The sequence below is a fragment of the Chionomys nivalis genome, chromosome 8 (genome assembly GCF_950005125.1).
Source record: "Chionomys nivalis chromosome 8, mChiNiv1.1, whole genome shotgun sequence".
NCBI classification, from domain to species: Eukaryota; Metazoa; Chordata; class Mammalia; order Rodentia; family Cricetidae; genus Chionomys; species Chionomys nivalis.
The window spans coordinates 44,214,712-44,234,937 of record NC_080093.1 but is presented as its reverse complement, the minus strand read 5'-3'; the positions used below and the strand labels follow the sequence as shown (position 1 = coordinate 44,234,937).

The 20,226-nt window shown below is 39.2% G+C and overlaps 2 protein-coding genes across 2 annotated transcripts; both read left to right on the top strand.

Annotated features, from left to right (window-relative positions):
• Positions 1-12,979: 12,979 nt before the first annotated feature.
• Positions 12,980-13,576, top strand: LOC130880191 (60S ribosomal protein L19-like). Its single transcript, XM_057779127.1, has one exon. The coding sequence runs from the start codon at positions 12,989-12,991 to the stop codon at positions 13,574-13,576; it is 588 nt and encodes a 195-aa protein (XP_057635110.1). The 5' UTR covers positions 12,980-12,988.
• Positions 13,577-19,037: 5,461 nt separating this feature from the next.
• On the top strand, positions 19,038-19,976 carry LOC130879770 (olfactory receptor 5B3-like). Its single transcript, XM_057778577.1, has one exon. It carries the CDS (start codon positions 19,038-19,040, stop codon positions 19,974-19,976), a length of 939 nt encoding a protein of 312 aa, XP_057634560.1.
• The last annotated feature ends 250 nt before the right edge of the window (positions 19,977-20,226 follow it).

The following is a 20,226-nucleotide window of genomic DNA, read 5'->3' as shown; positions in this document are numbered from 1 at the left end:
CACAGTCTAAAACACTTGGACCAGCAAATCAGCAGCACTTGTTTTCTTCTGGGAATCGCTAATCTGCTCGTCTCTATAAACTTACCTACTCCGTGTATGGAAAGGGTAGCAAAGCCTGCCACCTTCTATTCTGGCTACTTTGACTTAAATCCTACTTTAGATCACCTCTTGGTCTTTTGGGTAAGATCAAGCGTAGCTCCATCTTGAGGATCCCCAGCAGTGCAGTTCGCTTTAGCATTTACCTGCCTTTTTGAGGTGGTGGATAAACATGAACACTGTACAGAAATTCATTTTGAGTTCTTGCAAATCGTTGAGCATATAATTAGGAGTGGCAGATCTATATGATGCCTTAATTTTTCTTAGTGAGTAACTTCCAAGTTGTTTTCCACCTATACCATAATATCTGTGCTTTGGATTTGAAGGAGTGTATTTAGTATAAAGCAAAGGAGTCAGCAGGAGTGTCTGGCCAGTAAAGAGGGTCCCAGCAAGAGTCTTCTGTGTAGACTTCCTACTTCCCATTCCCAGGCGTCTTTCAAACATCCGGTGTATTCGAGTCCTTTCTGCCCAGGAATGATTTACCTCTAGCTGCAGTAACATCTAATCCATCAAGATACTCTCTTCCAGTTCTCAAGGATGTTCTTTTTCAGGTTTTAATATTTTCTTTCCCTTGTCTCTGACTTTTCCTTGTTACTGACCTATAGAGGTTCTTAACATATTCAGGATACTAAATCTTTACCAGTTAAGTGACTCGCAAATATTTTCTCTTCTTCTGTAGTTTTATGAGTACTTTCTGGATAGTTTTCCACATTAGTTAATTCTCTCAGGCTGTGATGAAACACCTGGCATACTAAAGCGTGAAGGGTTTGTTTTGGCTAGTGGGTTGATGGTTTGGTCTGCTATCAATTGCAGGGGTGCGGGGAAAGGGAGCAGCTGTGGGCTGTGGTGGCAGAAATGTGAGGTTGCTTGCTCACTCTGCGGCAGATGAGGGAGCAGAAAGGAGAATTCAGGTGCTGAAAATGAACTTTTCAAGACCTGTGAAGAATTGAGTTGGAAATTTGATGAGGATTACATTCAATCTAAAGACTGCTTTTGGCCGGGCGGTGGTGGCGCACGCCTTTAATCCCAGCACTTGGGAGGCAGAGGCAGGTGAATCTCTGTGAGTTCGAGACCAGCCTGGTCTACAAGAGCTAGTTCCAGGACAGGCTCCAAAGCCACAGAGAAACCCTGTCTCGAAAAACCAAAAAAAAAAAAAAAAAAAAAAAAAAAACTGCTTTTGGCAGCATGGTCGTCTTTCTTACTATATTAATCCCATAGATTTCTTTTGATTTACTGGTCTGAGATAATTTATTCCTTGTGTTTTCTTGGGTGTGGTTAACTTCTTCAGGTTGAAGTTTTTATTCTGGTAGATACTGCTTAAATTTGGTCTTACCCTGGAATGTCTTTCTTTCTCCATCTACTGTGTTGAATAGTTTTTCTGGGTATAGCGGTTGGAGCTGACACCTGTGGTCTCTTATAGTTTGTAGAACACCTGTCCAGGCCTTTCTGGCTTTTAAAGTCTCGATTGAAAATCAGGTGTTATTCTTTTTAAGTGTACAAATACATTGTGCTTTATTTTCCCAGTATAACAGAGTGCCGCTCCCATGGTAGATGATTCTACTTGATGTCTAGAAGCTGTGGAATAGGCAATTCTAGAAAAATTCCGTAGGATTTTAGGTTTTAAGAACAACTCTAGGTAGAGCATGGTCGCTCATGCCTTTAATTCGAGCACGTGGGAGAGAGAGACAGGTGGATTTCTGTGAGTTTGAGTCCAACCTGGTCTACATTTCAGGACAGCCAGGACTACATAGAGAGAGCTTGTTTCAAAAATGGAAACAAAGTAAACAAAACAGGAACCGCTCAGTTATTTTTTCCTTTTATTAAAAATAGATTCTTGTCCAACTTTGATATGATGGGTTTTTGTCTTTGCTAGGGTTTCAATGAAACTCTGCAATGAAACATCTGACCAAAAAAGCAAGCTGGGGAGGTGAGGGCCTATTTGGCTTACACTTCTGCATTGCTGTTCATCACTGAAGGAAGTCAGGACAGGAACTCACAGCAGGTGAGCATCCATGAGGCAGGAGCTAATGCAGAGGTCATGGTGGGGAGTTGCTTCCTGTCTTGTTCCACATAGCTTGCTCAGCCCACCTTCTTAAAGAACCCAGGACCAGCAGCCCAGGGATGGAACCACCCACATGGACTCCCCCACTGATCACTAAATGAGAAAATGCCTTTCAGCTGGATCTCGTCTAGCTTGTGTCACGCTGACACACAAAACCAGCCAGTAGCTTTCTTTTATCTTATTTTTATTTTGTTATGTTTGGTTGTTAGCTCTTAGAAGCCTCTTTTTTTCACACTGAAAGACAGAAAGAGGGTGGATCCAGATGGGAGGAGAAGTGGGGAAGACCTGGGCAGGAGTAAAAGGAACGGAAACTGTAATCAGGATATATTATATGAGAAATGAATCTATTTTTAATAAAAGTGGGAAAAAGAAATGTCAGGTGGTGTCTGTCATTTAGTAAAAAACACTAATGGAATACTTACTATATGCCTGACATCATATTTTGCCATGTATATGGAATTTTAAATAAAAAATAAATGATGATGACAATATAAAAAGAAGTCAGGTGTTATTCTCTAACAGGTCTGTCTTTATATGCCATTTGGTCCTTTTCCTTCATCACGTTTAATATTCTTTCTTTCTTTTGTATACTTAGTGCTTTGGTTATTATGTGCTGTAAGGAATTTCTTTTCTGCTCAGTTTGGGTTTTCTTTTTTAATTCTGTTTCAACTTTTATGTCTTGAGCAATTTTCATTTCATTCCATTGTTTGTGTCTTAATATATTCATTAAAGGGTTTATTCATATTCTCTTTAAGGTCCTTGAGCATATTCATAATAGGTACTTTGAAGTCCTTGTTTTATACTTCATCCATATTGCATTCCTCATGGTTCACTGTAGTGGGGCTGCTAGGGTCTAGTGGAAACATATTGTCCTAACTGTTATCGACTGAACTTTTATGCTGAGTTTTAGACATTTAAGATGTCTAAATGTTTGGGACAATTGCAATTCTCAGTGTTGTCACCGACTTTACCTTTTTGGGTGGATTTTATGGTCGTCAGTTTCTGTAGCCCTCTCTGGATCCAAGGACCCTGTGATGGCAGTGGGTTGTTTGGTAGGTGTGCTTCTGATTCCTCACCAGGTGTGACCATTGAGGGTCCCGGGTAGAACTTCGTTCTGTGTTGGAAGCTGACATGCAAGAATGGGGATGGGCCAACAGGGTGTGGGGCTGAGAGGGTGGGAGGGAGGAAAGTTGAGTCTGTCACAAGGATCTGTGGAGTCCACAGGGAATGGAAGAGAGGGAAGACAGGCCCCTGCAGGTGGTCTGCTACAGGACAGGGGATGAGACTCGTGGATTGGACTTGGAGAACAGAAAAAGAGAGTGAAAGTTGCCTATCCTGGCTAATGTGGCCAGCAGATTTCCAAGGAGAGAAGTTAGACACAGAGGAAGGAACTGAGAGAAGGACTACATTATCCTAGGAAAGGGAAGTTGAATATATAATTATAGATTGATGGCAGAGGACTGGAACTGAAGGAAAATAAGAGGGAAGTGAAGGAGAGAATATGGAGTGGGACAGCTAAAACTAAGGGCTATCTTAGGGCTCTTATGGAAACCTAATATAATAGAAGCATCCTAAAATATATGCATATATGAAGGTGAACTAAATGAAATCATCAAATAACAGAGAAGACAAACCGTCAAGTGGACATCTCTCACCACCAAATGAGGCTAACAATTCTAGGAACAGGTTACATCTAATCAAGTTGTTGGCCAAAGGAGCCCCATGGGAACTCCCCAACAACTCAGGCTGCCAATTCATTGCTCTCCACAAATTGATGGTAAGACCATATTGCTTAAGACACTTACATAACTCAGTAAACATGGAGAAATCAAGCTGTTGCCAACCCAGAGCTTTCATTCCTACTTACTAGCAGTGTTCATGGTGCTGAAGGTACTTGGTATGCTCTTAACAGAGACTATTTTCATTTTGCAGCGGCACAGACCCAAATAACCACACAGAAACTATATTTATTACAACATTTTTTGACTGGTGGCTCAGGCCTTTCTAGCTAGCTCTTATATCTTAAATTAATCTATTTCTATTAATTTGTGTATCTTCATGAAGCAACCAATGTGGCTACTGGGATTAACGGTGTATGTCATTGTTCTGGCTAGTCTGTAAGGCTGGCCAGTATGGGTGTTTTACTTTCCCAATCCCCAGGCAAACTTTATTTATTAAAATACAAATGAAATGCCACTACAAAGTATAGACAAGTTAAACACCTTAAATTGCACAACAAAATAATGAACCTTGATATTTCTATTATACATTGTTTCAAAATGTATAATTGTGCCAATTAGAGTAATGGAAACATCCAAATGTCATATTTATTGATATACTGGCATTTATGTTTTTTATTTCATTCTACTAATTTTGTATATGTGTCTATGTACAATGTGTATATGAAACTTGTGTGTGTACACATGTGAGCTGTTGTGTAAGCATGCATGGGTGGATGAAGGCGTAAGGCACAAACAATCCCACACCAGTTTGGAATTATGATTAATAGAATCGTTATTTATTTAAGGGTTTTTGTTAGTTTGAGACAGGGTGTCTCTATGTAGATTTTGAAGACATAAAAATTGAACTAGATCAGGTTGGCCTAAAACTCACAGAGATCTTCCTGCATGTGCCTCCTAAATGCTGGGATCAAAGGTGTGTGCCACCATGCCTCCTGGTCAAGTTCTTATGTTTGCACTAATAAGTTAGTGCACTTCTCAAGCCTCATCAGAGAGCCTTCTTTTTGCAGTAGATGGTAATTAATATAGAGACTTACAATTGGTTAATATGCAAGGAATAAGAAACTGTAGAGTGCCCAAGTCTAAATGAAACTTCTATAGCACAGTCTTTTCCCCCAAGGGTCAGGAAACATTGCTCAAGTTGGGTCAGAAGACTGTAAGAGCCAGACGTAGTTGATGGCTGCAAGTGAAACAGTATTTTCTGGACATACCAGCACCATTGCACAGAGACTAACAGCAGCTCTGATTACATGCACAAGATTAAGCCAGGCAGAATGCCAGCCCTAATGGGAGAGGAACTGAGGGAATGATGCTTGCTGATGGAGAGATGGATGTCAGTCATCCTCAGGGACATGGTTCCCTTGAGAAGCTATTCAAGCTCCACTAGGTAGCCCTCCAACCATTGCATATATAGGCAGGAGTAAGTAGACTCAGTAAGTTCAAAGAAAAACCGTGACGTTGAGAGAGAAAATTGATGGAGGGAAAAGAGAAGAATCAGAGACAGCAAATGGGGTGGATTTGATGAAAACAGGATGTACGAAATTCTCAAGCAGAAAAAAAAAAGAGTATAAAGGTAATGTTATTTAAAAATGGCTCTAGTTTTATTTATCCCTTTTTGTCTTTTGATGTATTTTTTGACTCTTTGCTCTGGATAGATGCTTCTGGAACAAATTTGAGCCAAACAGATAAAAACAATAACACTTGGGTTGTTGGAAAACTTATATAACAGGTTTTCTTACTTTCCTTTTTACTTATTTTAGATATGTCAAAGTGGGTAATTCATTATTTCCAAATAGAGCTAGAGAGATGGATCAGTGGCTAGCAGCATATTCTCCACTTACTGAAGACCCAAGGTCTCTCTTGAGTATAACATTAGCTATGAGATTTAATCATTGTTTTTGTATGTGTGTAATTCACATGTTACTAGTTATCCACCCAACTTTATCATAAAAGAAAACATTGAAATAACTTATATTTATCATACATTAATAATATTATTCACATATTCTTTTCTCTACATTATATTAATTTGTTTTATTACAACATTGACTTTTACATATTGAAGTACCTATATATTTCTAATAATAAAATATTAATGGTTTCTTAAGTCTTAGTTACTGTTTTATTGCTCTGAAGAGACCCTATGACCAAGGCAACTCTCATAATAGAAAGCATTTACTTGAAGATTTATAGTTTTAGAGGGTCTCTAATCATCATGGTAGGACATAGACAGGCATGGCACTAGAGCAGTAGCTGAGAGTATTATATCCTGACCTGTAGGCAACAGGCAGAGAGAAAGAGAGAGAGAGAGAGAGAGAGAGAGAGAGAGAGAGAGAGAGAGACTGGATATAGCTTGGGTTTTTGAAACCTCAAAACCCACTCTTCATGACATATCTCTTACATGAAAGCCACACCATCTAATCCTTTCTAAACAGTTTCACTACTTGCTGGCTAAGCATTAAAATATAGGAGCCAATGTGAACCATTATCATTCAAACTACTAGAGAAACTAAGTATAAAAACTGATGAATTTCTTTTATTTTTTGTATTTCTAAATGTATATTAAATAGAGATATTGTTTAATTTTACTCACCTGACATTTTTGACTAGAGTTGGTACCAGGAAATGCTGGCTTCACAGGATGAGTGTTGTATGATTTCTTAGTAGTGCCTATGTTCATAAGAAAAAGCTTTAGGGATAGCGATCCCCACGGGAGCAGGACCTGGTACAGGGGAGTAACCGCTTAGTGAGTGAGCCAGAGCCAGAGACTGCTTAGGGTCCAGATGCAAATCTGAGACCTTCAAAGGAGTAGACCTAAGCCAGGACCCCTGTGGGTATGGGTGTGAGTCTAGGACCTCCAAGGAACTAGGCCTGAACCAGGACCTCTGCAGTTCTGGTCACACCCAAGCCTGGGAACTCTGAGGCAATAGACCAGAGCCAGAGACATTTGCAGGACCAACTCCAAGCCAGGGACTTCTGCAGGAGGGGGTTCAGAACAGGGTTTACAGAAACAGGTCAAAGCTGGGAAACTAGGCCAAAAAAGGCCTGATACAGCAAACTCCAAGGTAGCAGAGCAAAGCCCAGGAGCACTGAGTTATGTCCAGGAACACAGAGTAACCAACTGGGTAACGAGAACTGTGGCAAAGAATGTACCATGAGGAACAATCATCTGAGCTTTGGATTCACTGGCACCTAGACAATTAAGTAACAGAATCTCAGACAGCCGAAACCACACCTATTAGAGGAAAAGATGAGTAGAAAAAGTAAGAACACACACAACACCACAAAGAGAAACACAACACCATTAACACCTAAAGACCCTACAAGAGCAAGACCTGAACAAAAAAAAATAGATAAAGCAGAAGAAAATGACCTAAAAATAACTTCAAGAGAATATTTGAAACTCTTAAAGAGGAAATGAGAAATTCCCTCAAAGAAATGGAAGAAAAAATCAAAAAATTGGAAGACATCAGCCAATCCCTTAAAGAAAACCAAAAAAAAGAAAAAGAAATCAAACATATGAAAGAAAATATTTCAAGATTTGAAGACTGAAATTGAGACAATAAAAAAAACACAAACTGAGGGAATTATAGAAACAGGAATCATTAGAAAATGATCATGAACCCCAAAGGCAAGCATGAGCAGCAGAATACAAGAGATGGAAGAATCTCAAGTGCTCAAGATACAATAGAGGAAATGGACTCATCAGTTAAAGAAAACATTAAACCAAACAAAAACTTAACACAAAATATCCAGGAAATATGGGACACCATGAAAAGGCCAAATCTAAGAATAATAGGTATAGAAGAAGGAGAAGAAGTTCAACTCAAAAGCACAGAAAATATACTTAACAAAATCATGGAAGAAAACTTTCCCAACCTAAAGAAAAATATGCCTATGAAGATACAAGAAACTTACAGATCACCAAATAGACTGGATCAAAAAAAAATCTTCTTGCCACATAATAATCAAAACACTAAACATACAGAGTAAAGGAAGAATATTAAGAGCAGCAAAAGGAAAAGGCCAAGTAACATATAAAGGTAGACCTATCACAATTACACCTGTCTTCTTATTGGAGACAATGCAAGCCAGAAGGTTGTGGTCAAGCATTATGCAAACATTAAGAGTCTGCCAGCCCAGACTATTATACCCAGCAAAACTTTTGATTACCATAGAAGGACAAAACAAGATATTCCATGACAAAACCAGATTTAACCAATACTTAGCCACAAACCCAGCCCCACACAAAATAGTCAAAGGAAACTCCGACCCAAAGAAGTTGGATACACAAACAAAAACACAGACAATTGATGGTCTCATAGCAGCAAATCCCAAAGAAGGGGGAAATGAACAAATTAATATTACCAACAATGAAAACTAAATTAACAGGAGATAGCAGTCACTGGTCATTAATATCCTTTAAATGTAAATGGACTCAACTCACCTAGAAAAAGGCACAGGCTAACAGATTGGATATGAAAACAAAATCCATCCTTCTTCTGCATACAAAAAACACGTCTCAACCTCAAAGACAGACATAATCTCAGAGTAAAGGGTTGGAAAAAAATATATCAATCAAATGGATCTAAGAACCAAGCAGGTGTAGCTATCCTATTATCTAACAAAATAGACTTCAAGCTAAAATCCATCAAAAAGGACAAAGAAGGACATTTCATATTAGTCACAGGGAAAAAAATCCATCAAGAGGAAATCTCAATACTGAACATCTATGTCCCAAATACAGGGCACCCTCATATGTAAAAGAAATACTTCCAAAGCTTAAATTATCCATTAAATCCCACACACTAATAGTGGGAGACTTCAATACTCCCTTCTCACCACTGGACAGGTCATTCAGACTAAAAGTGAACAGAGAAATAAGAGAACTAACAGATGTTATAATTCAAATGGACTTAACAGACATCTATAGAATATTTCATCCAAACAGAAAAAAGTATGCCTTCTTCTCAGAACCTCATGGAACCCTCTCAAAATTTGACCACATACTCGGTAACAAAACAAACCTCAACAAATACAAAAAAAAAATCGGAATAACCCAATGTACCTTATCAGATCACCATGCTTTAAAACTAGAAGTCAACAGCAATACTAATTCCAGAAAACCCACAAACACATGGAAATTAAACAATGCTCACCTTAATCATCAATGGGTCAAGGAAGAAATAAAGGGAGAAATTAAAGACTTTCTAAAATTCAATGAAAATGACCACACAACATTCCCAAATTTATGGGACACAATGAAAGTGGTGTTAAGATGAAAGTTCATAGCACTTAATGCCTACATTAAGAAGCTGGAAAAATTCCACACTAGTGAATTGACAGAACATTTGAAAACTTTAGAACAAAAAGAAACAAACTCACCTAAGAGAACTAGACGGCAGAAAATAATCAAATTGAGAGCTGAAATCAACAAAATAGAAACAAAGAAAGCAATACAAAAAATCAATGACACACAGTTAGTTCACCGAGAAAATCAACAAAATAGACAAAACTTTATTCAAACTAACCAAAAAGCAGAGAGAAAATTTCCAAATTAACAAAATCAGAAATGAAAAGGTGGACATAACAACAGACACGTAGGAAATACAGAGGATCATCAGGTCATATTTCGAAAAACTATACTCAACAAAATTGGAAAATTTAAAAATTAAAGAAAATGGACAACTTTCTGGATAAATATCTCTTGCCAAAATTAAATCAAGACAAGATAAGTAAATTAAACAAACCTATAATGGCTGAAGAAATAGAAATTGTCATCAAAAGTCTCCCAACCAAAAAAAGCCCAGAACCAGATGGTTTCAGCTCAGAATTCTACAAGACTTTCAAAGAAGAAATAATGCCAATACTCCTCAAATTATTCCACACAATAAAAACAGAAAGGCCATTACCAAACTCTTTTTTTTTAGGCTATAAATACCCTGATACCCAAACCTAAGAAAGACATTACCAAACCAAAGAGAATTACAGACCAATCTCACTCATGAATATCAATGCAAAAATACTAAATAAAATATTGGCAAATCAAATCCAAGAACACATCAGAAAAATCATCCACCATGAACTAGTCAGCTTCATCCCAGAAATGCAAGGATAGTTCAACATACGAAAATTCGTCAACATTATCCACCATAAAAACAAACTGAAAAATAAAAACCACATGATCATTTCATTAGATGCTGAAAAGGTTTTTGGCAAAATACAACATATATTCATGATAAAGGTCTTGGAGAGAGCAGGGATACAATAAACATACGTAAACATAATAAAGGCAATATACAGCAAGCCAACAGCCAACATCAAACTAAATGGAGAGAAACTTCTAGTGATTTGACTGAAATCAGGAACAAGACAAGGCTGTCCACTATCTCCATATTTATTCAATATAGTTCTTGAGGTCCTAGCTAGAGCAATAAGACACCAAAGGGAGGTCAAGGGGATAAAAATTGGAAAAGAAGAAGTCAAACTGTCACTGTTTGCTGATGATATGAAAGTTTACATAAGTGATCTGAAAAAATTCTACCAAGGAACTTCTACCACTCATAAACACTTTGAATAATGTAGCAGAATACAAGATTAACTCAAAAAATCAGTAGTCCTCCTGTACACAGATGATAGAAGCGCTGGGAAAGAAATCAGAGAAACAACACCCTTTACAATAGCCACAAATAGCATAAAATATCTCGGAGTAACACTAACCAAGCAAGTGGAAAACTTTTATGACAAGAACTTTAAATCTTTAAAGAAAGAAATTGAAGAAGACACCAGAAAGTGGAAAAATCTCCCATGCTCTTGTGTAGGCAGAAATAATATAGTAAAAATAGCAATCTTACCAAAAGTAATCTACAGATTCAATGCAATGCCCATCTAAATCCATGCAAAATTCTTCACAGACCTCAAAAGAACAGTACTCAACTTCATATGGAAAAGCAAAAACCCAGGATAGCCAAAACAATCCTGTACAATAAAAATACTATTGGAGGCATCATAATCCTTGACTTCAGACTCTACTACAGAGCTACAGTACTGAAAACAGTCTGGTCTGGAATAAAATCAGACAGGAGGACCAATGGAACAGAATAGAAGACCCGGATATTAATCCACACTCCTTTGAACACCTGATTTTTGACAAAGAAGCAAAAAATATCTAATGGAAAGAAAGAAAGCATATTTAACAAATGGTGCTGGCATAACTGGATATCAACATGTAGAAGAATGAAAATACACCCATATCTATCACCATGCACAAAACTCAAGTCCAAATGGATCAAAGACCTTAACATAAAGCCAGCCACACTGAACCTCATAGAAGAGAAATTGGGAAGTACACTTGAACACATTGGCACAGAAGACCACTTCCTAAATATAACCCCAGCAGCACAGACATTGAGAGAAAAAATTAGTAAATGGGACCTCCTGAAATTGAAAAGCTTCTGTAAAGCAAAGGACATGGTCAACAAAACAAATAGAGAGCCTACAGAATGGGAAAAGATTTTCACTAACCCTATATCAGATAGAGGTCTGATCTCCAAAATATACAAAGAACACAAGAAATTGGTCATCAAAAGAACACATAATCCAATAAAAAAAAAATGGAGTACAGGCCTAAACAGAGAACTCTCAACAGAGGAATCTAAAATGCCTGATAGACACTTAAGGAAATGTTCAATATCCTTAGTCATCAGAAAAGTGCAAATCAAAACAATTCTGAGATTCCATCTTACACTTGTAATAAGAGCCAAGATTAAAAACACTGATAACAATTTATGCTGGAGAGGTTGTTGTGAAAAGAGAACACTTCTGCATTGCTCGTGGGAATGCAAACTGGTACAGCCCTTTTAGATGTCAGTGTGGCAATTTCTTAGGAAATTAGGAAACAACCTTGCTCAAGACCCATTAATACCACTTTTGGGTATATATCCAAAAGATGCTCAATTGGGCCGCAAGGACATGTGCTCAACTTTGTTCATAGCAATATTTGTCATAGCCAGAACCTGGAAATAACCTAAATGCCCCTCAACCAAAGAATGGATAAAGAAAATGTGTTATATTTACACAATGGAATACTATACAGCAAAAAAAAATAATGACATCTTTAATTTTGCAGGTAAATAGATGGAGCTAGAAAACATTATTTTGAGTGAGGTAACCCAGACACAGAAAGACAATTATCACATGTACTCACTCATAAGTGCTTTTTAAACATAAGGAAGAAAATCGGCCTACAAATCACAATCCCAGACAATTTAGACAATAATGCGGACACTAAGAGAATCATGTAGATCTAATCTACATGGGAAGTAGAAAAAGACAAGATCTCCTGAATAAATTGAGAGCATGGAGACCTTGGAGGAGGGTTGAAGTGGGGAGGGGAGAGGCAGGGAGGGGCAGAGAAAAATGCAGAGCTCAATAAAAAATGGAAAAAAAGAAAATAATTAACCCTGCATCAGACAAAGGTCTAATCTCCAAAATATATAAAGAACTCAAGACACTAGACATTAAAACTCTAATTAACCCAATTTAAAAAGGGGGTACTGAATTGAACAGATAATTCTCAACAGAAGAAGTTCTAAAGCCCAAAAGACACTTAAGGTCATGCTCAACCTCCTTAGCAATCAGGGAAATGCAAATCAAAACAACTTTGAGATACCATCTTATACCTGTCAGAATGGCTAAAATCAAAAACATCAATGATAGCCTATGCTGGAGAGGATGTGGAGTAACGGGAACATTCATCCATTGCTGGTGGGAATGCAAACTTGTCCAACCACTTTGGAAATCAGTGTGGTGGGTTCTCAGGAAACTGGGAGTCAACCTACCTCGGGATCCAGCAATTCCACTCTTGGGAATATACCCAAGAGATGCCCAATCATACTACAAAAGCATTTGTTCAACTATGTTCATAGCAGCACTATTTGTAATAGCCAGAACCTGGAAACAACCTAGGTGTCCCTCAATAGAAGAATGGATAAAGAAGGTGTGGCAATATACATATACACTTTAGAGTTCTACTCAGCGGTAAAAAATAATGAAATCTTGGCTCTTTCCTTTCGCTGCTGCGTCCGCAGCCATGAGTATGCTCAGGCTACAGAAGAGGCTTGCCTCTAGCGTCCTGCGCTGTGGTAAAAAGAAGGTCTGGTTGGACCCCAATGAGACCAATGAAATCGCCAATGCCAACTCCCGTCAGCAGATACGGAAGCTCATCAAAGATGGGCTGATCATCTGGAAGCCTGTGACTGTCCATTCCCGGGCTCCATGCCAGAAAAACACTTTGGTTCGACGGAAGGGCAGGCATATGGGCATAGGAAAGCGGAAGGAAACTGCCAATGCCCGAATGCCCGAGAAGGTGACCTGGATGAGAAGAATGCGGATCCTGCGCCGCCTCCTCAGGAGATACCGTGAATCCAAGATTGACCGCCATATGTATCACAGCCTTTACCTGAAGGCCAAAGGGAATGTCTTCAAAGACAAGCGGATTCTCATGGAGCACATCCACAAGCTGAAGGCAGACAAGGCCTGCAAGAAGCTCCTGGCTGACCATACTGAGGCTCGCAGGTCTAAGACCAAGGAAGCAAGAAAGCGCTGGGAGGAGTGCCTCCAGGCCAAGAAGGAGGAGATCATGAAGACTCTGTCCAAGGAGGAAGAGACCAAGAAATAGAGCTTCCCTCGAGTCTGTACATAGTGGGCTGCCTGTGGCCTCAGGTGGATCAGTCATTAAAATAAAACAAGCCTTAAAAAAAAATGACATCTTGAATTTTGCATGCAAATGGATGGAAATAGAAAACACTTCACTGAGTGAGATAACCCAGACCCCAAAAGATGAATATGGTATGCTCTCACTCAAAAGTGGATTCTAGCCATAAACAAAGGACATTGAGCCTATAATTCGTGATCCGAGAGAAACTAAATAAGAAGGTGAAATCAAAGAAAAACATATATTTATCCTCCTGGATATTGGAAGTAGACAAGATTGCCGGGCAAAAGTGGGGAGCATGGGGGTGGGGTGGGGGGAAGGAAAAATGGGGATAGAGAAGGGAGAAGGGGAGGATGGGGAGAGCTTGGAGGAATGGAATGGTTGAGATAAAGGAAGGGTGGATATGGGAGCAGGGAAGAAGATATCTTAATTAAGGGAGCCATTTTAAGGTTGGCAAGAGACTTGGCTCTAGAGGGATTCCCAGGTGTCCAAAGAGATGTCCCCAAGTAGGTCCTTGGGCAGCAGAGGAGAGGGTGCCTGAACTGGCCTTCTCCCATAGCCACACTGATGAATATCTTACATATCACCATAGAACCTTCATCTGGCGATGGATGGAGATAGAGACAGAGACCCACATTGGAGCACTGGACTGAGCTCCCAAGGTCCAGATGAAGAACAGAAGGAGGGAGAACATGAGCAAGGAAGTCAGGACCGCAAGGGGTGCACTCACCCACGGAGATGGTGGGACTGATCTAATAGGAGCTCACCAAGGCCAGCTGGACTGGGACTGAACGAGCATTTGATCAAACCGGACTCTGTGAATGTGGCTGACAATGAGGGCGGACTGAGAAGCCAATGATAATGACTCTGGGATTTGATTCTACTGCATGTACTGGTTTTCTGGGAGTCTAGTCTGTTTGGATGCTCACCTTCCTAAACCTGGATGGAAGTGGGAGGGTCTTGGATTTCCCACAGGGCAGGGCACCCTGACTTCTCTTAGGACTGGAGAGGGGGGAGGGGAGAGCAGGAGGGAAATGGGAGGAGGTGGAAATCTTTAAGAAAGAAAGAAAGAAAGAAAGAAAGAAAGAAAGAAAGAAAGAAAGAAAGAAAGAAAGAAAGAAAGAAAGAGCTTTAGGAAAATGTAAAGTCAGGCTAGATTCATTTGCAATCAGCAAACAGAGAAAGCAGATAAGAAAGGTCACGTTTATATTTCCAGCACCCAAAAAGCTAAAGATGGTCTGGGTTATAAAGAGACTATGTGACAAAACACACACACGCACATACATACACACACACACACATACACACACACCACAATAAAAACAATAGAAAGTTTCCTTAATTGATGTATGGGAGGAACAATGCATAAAGTTTATATCATGAAATACAACTTTATTACAAAAAAGATTCTTCCATTAGTAAGGCAAAATACAAAGAGACCACAAATATAATATCCTAAGTGAAAGCACTAGAACCAATGATTGCATATCCTAGGGTCTATTTAAAACCATTGCAACAAAGGTTAAATTGTGTGGACAAAAAGAGTTTAGCATTTTCCAGGACAAGCAGTTAGGAGATCATGGCAACTGTGAAAGCCTGTGGGAAGGATAATAACGGCAGCATAACACGAATATATCTTTCACAAAACTCAATACTCTACATACTAAAATGCTTATTTATTATTGGTTATAAATTATACATTAATTAAAAAAGAAGAAATAATGGGTGATGTAAATATATATAGATACACTTAAATCCTCTAGTTGGCCTCACCTGGGAGTGTTTCTTTCTTAGGAAGGTGAAATGAGGCCCTACAGATGCCTTAATGGGAACCATCCCCAGGGAGTTCAATGAACCAATAAAGCCCAACTTGTTTACATGCATTAGTTTAGAAGACCAGACTGCACATTGGCCACCTTTGGTCATCCTTCAGTGATCTGAATGTTGGTATTCACATATACACACTGGCTGTCCTCTGACCCAGAGATTTCCTAGGAATCTTCAACAATGGTTGAGAAAAAACATCCAAGACAAAACCTGTACTGAGCAACCTGGGAGAAATAACCAGTTAGCAAGCTCTTCTGTGCACCTTCCTCTACTTGCCTTCTACAGACACAAGTCTACAGATTATACGGGAGAAGCGATGTTATAATCTTTCTTTTACAAGTAAAGAGGAAGTAAGAGAGCTCTCTCAGGATACAGGGAATGCATGGCTGGGGCCTTTGAGTGTCTTTTCTCTGCTTTTTGTTGCTTTAGAAAGTTCAGCACCTTTTGATTGTTCCCTGCCAGAGAGCCCCTCTGATGAGATTATGGATAACTCCATGGAAGGGCTTCTCATTGCAAACACACTGTTCAGAACTGACTGTCACTCTTGTTGAAGGAGCAAGGTAAGCTTCTATATTCACCATTCACTTTTAGTGAAAAGTCTAGCTCACACAAAAGTAGTATTAGCAGGACCACTGTGAGTCATTTGAGAACAGAGTTCAAAGGCCTGAACCCTTTTCTAAGACACAGAGTTAGATCTGTCTTGCAAACATTGAAATTTTGTCACTGGAGAGCTGAATGGTGCTTATGAAATATCAGTGTCCTGCTTTCTAATAATCCTAGAGAAACAGTAGAGATGAGGTGCTGGCTGGTCAGGTAATAATTTGCTTTTATTTGCTATTTGCTGATCTCTCACTGGAACTTTAAAAAATATAAATTAAAACGATGTGTCTTTAGACTAAAGAAAGGACTATAACTTAAGAGAAAAAGAGCTAATATTCATTTTAGTGAATCCCACCCAAATCCCATAGTCTCCTGTAGAAACCCATAATATTGGGAGGAGGGGGAGGGGAATAGGAAACGGGGAGGAGGCAGAAATTTTAATTAAAAAAGAATAAAATAAATAAAGAAAAGAAAAAAAGAAACTCATAATATTTTGATATTATTTGTTATGTATTGATTTATCATTGGAGACTTATTTTTGGATATTTATTTATTTATATTTATATGGGTAGTTTGCCTGTGTGTATGTCTGTACACCACATATTTCTAGTGCTGGTCAAGACCAGAGAAAGTCATGGACCCAACTAGAACTGAAGTTACAGATGACTATGAGCTGGCATGCATGTGATAGGATTTGCCCTTAGGTTATTTGTAAGAGTGCTCAGTGATCTTAAATGCTGACTCATCTATCTAGTACCAACTTTGTTTTGGAGATTAGAAGAGTAAGATAAAATGATTAATTTTTAATCTTAAAAGTCTTATAAATGAATAAACAAAAGACATGACCTTCATTTTAAGGGACCAGCATAGGTCCAAACTAGACCCGTTGAGTGTGGGTGACAGTTGTGTGGCTGGGCAGACTGAGGGGCCACTGGCAGTGGCAGCAGGATTTATCCCTACTGCTTGTACTGGGTTTTTTGAACCTATTCTCTTTGGATGGATACCTTGCTCAGCCTAGATATAGTAAGGAGGGCCTTGGACCTTTCCCAAAGCAAATGTGCCTTACCCTCTCTGAGGAGTGGATGGGGTGGTTGGGTCAGGGGGTAAATGGAGTATGGGAGGAGAGGAAGGAGTGGGAATTGGGATTGGTACGTAAAATAAAATAAAGATAGTTTGTTTTCTTCTTATAAAATAAATAAAAGATAAAGCCCCAGGAAGGAAGAATGTAGAATAAACATAATAGTTTGGGAGACCTGGGGGTGGCCTGGCCTTATAGATAGTACAGGGCACCAGACTATTTAAGTACATACATCCCCAGCTTCCTGGGTGGAAAACGGATATATATGTACTCCATTGAGCAGACAACCCTGTGTTTTTAACATCCTTGTTTTCCCCAGTGCTTATCTGAGAGCACAAGGACTTCATGCCCTCTACAAAGAAGAAAAGGAGACTGAGTCATAAAGATCAGGGCCTTCAACCCTTGAGGTGCCATGCCACATGCAAGCTGTACGTGTGTTCTGAGGTGCTCGCCAGCCCAGAGAACTATGATGTGTTCTTTATAATGTGTCAAACTTTAAGGCAAATTGCTTTGTAAAGTCAGATACATTAAATATCCCTATTTTCCCCAGTTAACTCAGAAAAAAATATACAACGACGTTTGTATGTTAACAAGTTACACACAAACCAATTCCATATTATATGGTGTAGCATCTAATATATTCAGAAGTGATTGTTCTGTTAAATCTTGCATGCAGTTCTCAAGAGCGAGGCTTGTCAGGTGAGTTGCTGAAATGGGAAGGAAAAGAACAATAAGAAGCTGTTGTTGGTAGAGGACAGATACTTCTCTAAGAACTTGATATTCTAAAAATGAGATTTTAGAGTATTGTATTTACATTAGAGAAGATTCGAACGAAAGCTTCAAACATAGATTTTTCTCTTACACAATTTATGAACTTAAATATAGCTCACGATCTATGAACTTTCAACTTTTGATGATGTATGTGCTTCAATCAAGTCATGGCAACCCTAAGCAATAGAACGAATGTACTCAAGATGAAATACATATATAAGAGATATGCAAACATATCCACAAGGTAGTTTATGGCACATTCACAAACTGAGTATGCCAAAGCTTGAGGATTGGAAAAGATAATATAATTGATATATTACTTTCACAAACATCACATTGGACAATCCATTAAATTTTCAAGATGGTGCTGGAAAAATGAACCCCTGCAGAGGACTTGAGTTCTGTCACCAGCACCCACATCAAGTGGTTCATAACCACCTTAAACTCCAGCTCCAGAGGAACTGAAGAGTCTGAATTCCACGAGCACTTGCACACACATGCAAATACCCCCCACACAGACATACAAATACATATATAAAAATAAGTATTGAGTACTATTAAATTTCAAAATATTAGTTCACAAATATGTAAGATTTAAATATCGGGGTGGTGAACTTTGACAATGCTTCATTAAACTGTTTAAATTCTTCTAGATGCTGATATAAAGTATTCAATCGTTGATGGATATGATGAAGCACACCTTTAATCACAGAACATAGGAGGCAGAAGGATGCTGATTTATAGGAGTCTGAGGTCAGCTGGATCTTCATGAGTTCTAGGCCATCCACAAGTCCATAGTGAGACTATTTCTAATATTGTGATTTCTATTGTTACCATGTTTATGACATATGTGTGTAGGTGCATGCATGCTGTGGCACTTACGTGATTGACAGAGGATAATTTTCATGTGTTACTATCCCCTCCCTTTCACTGTGGAATCTGAGGATTGTACTCAAGTCTTCTGTCTTAAGAGATGCACGCTTACCCAGTGTACTATCTTACTGGCCCTAGACATTAAGAATCTTTGGAATCCATGTGTTTTTAAACAATGAAATAATTCCTGGCAGTGGTAGAAAGACATTTTAATATTTGGCAATCTCTCTATGTTATCTTTACTACAGGGCATCTCCTGATTCCCAAAGAAGACTGATGAGCAACAGGACAGAGGCAACAGAGTTCATTCTCCTAGGACTAACCAATGCCCCAGAACTGCAAATCCCATTGTTTATCATGATCAGCCTTATCTATTTCATCAATGTGGTCGGAAACTTAGGGATGATTGTGCTGATTCTCTGGGACTCTCGACTCCACACTCCCATGTACTGTTTCCTTGCCAACCTCTCCCTGGTGGACATCTTTTACTCCTCAGCTGTCACTCCAACTGTTGTTGCTGGACTTCTTATAGGAAAGAAAATTGTTTCTTACAATGCGTGTGTTGCTCAGATGTTCATATTTGCAGCCTTTGTCACCACAGAAGATTTCCTTTTGGCTGCAATGGCCTTTGATCGCTACGCCGCAGTGTGCAAACCCCTTCACTACACCACCACAATGACTCCAACTGTGTGTATATGTCTGACCATGGCCTGCTATGTTGGTGGTTTCCTGAATTCCTCCATCCACACTGGGGACACATTCAGGCTCTCCTTCTGTGGGTCCAATGTGGTCCATCACTTTTTCTGTGACGTTCCAGCCGTCATGGTTCTCTCCTGCTCTGATAGACGTGTCAGCGAGATGGTGCTTGTTTATGGGGCAAGCTTTGTTATCTGTTCTGCACTGCTCCTGATCTTAGTATCCTATACATTCATCTTCATCACCATCTTCAAGATGCGCTCATCTGCAGGATACCAAAAAGCTATGTCCACCTGTGTTTCTCACTTTACTGCCGTCTCCATTTTCTATGGGACGCTTATTTTCATGTACTTACAGCCCAGCTCCAGCCACTCCATGGACACTGACAAAACTGTGTCTGTGTTCTACACCATGGTCATCCCCATGCTAAACCCTGTAGTCTACAGCCTGAGGAACAAAGAGGTGAAAAGTGCATTCAAGAAAGTTGTGGAGAAGACAAAATATTCCCTAGGCTTTTGAGCTTAGTGTAATGGTGTGCTGTAATGCAGCTTCAGGGCTCTCAGGTCTTCTCCAGATACCTCGTGACATTTCCAGTCTACCTTGATGTTAAGTAGAATGCCCTTCTCCTTTCAAATGTTCGTAACTTAGAAAAGGGAAGCAATGAGGTAAATACAATACCTGCTTTAGCATGGCTCAAGGGAATTTTAACATATGTGGGCTATATTTGTCTAAACACTCATAGATCATAGTGTTCAGTTATCATTTTTAT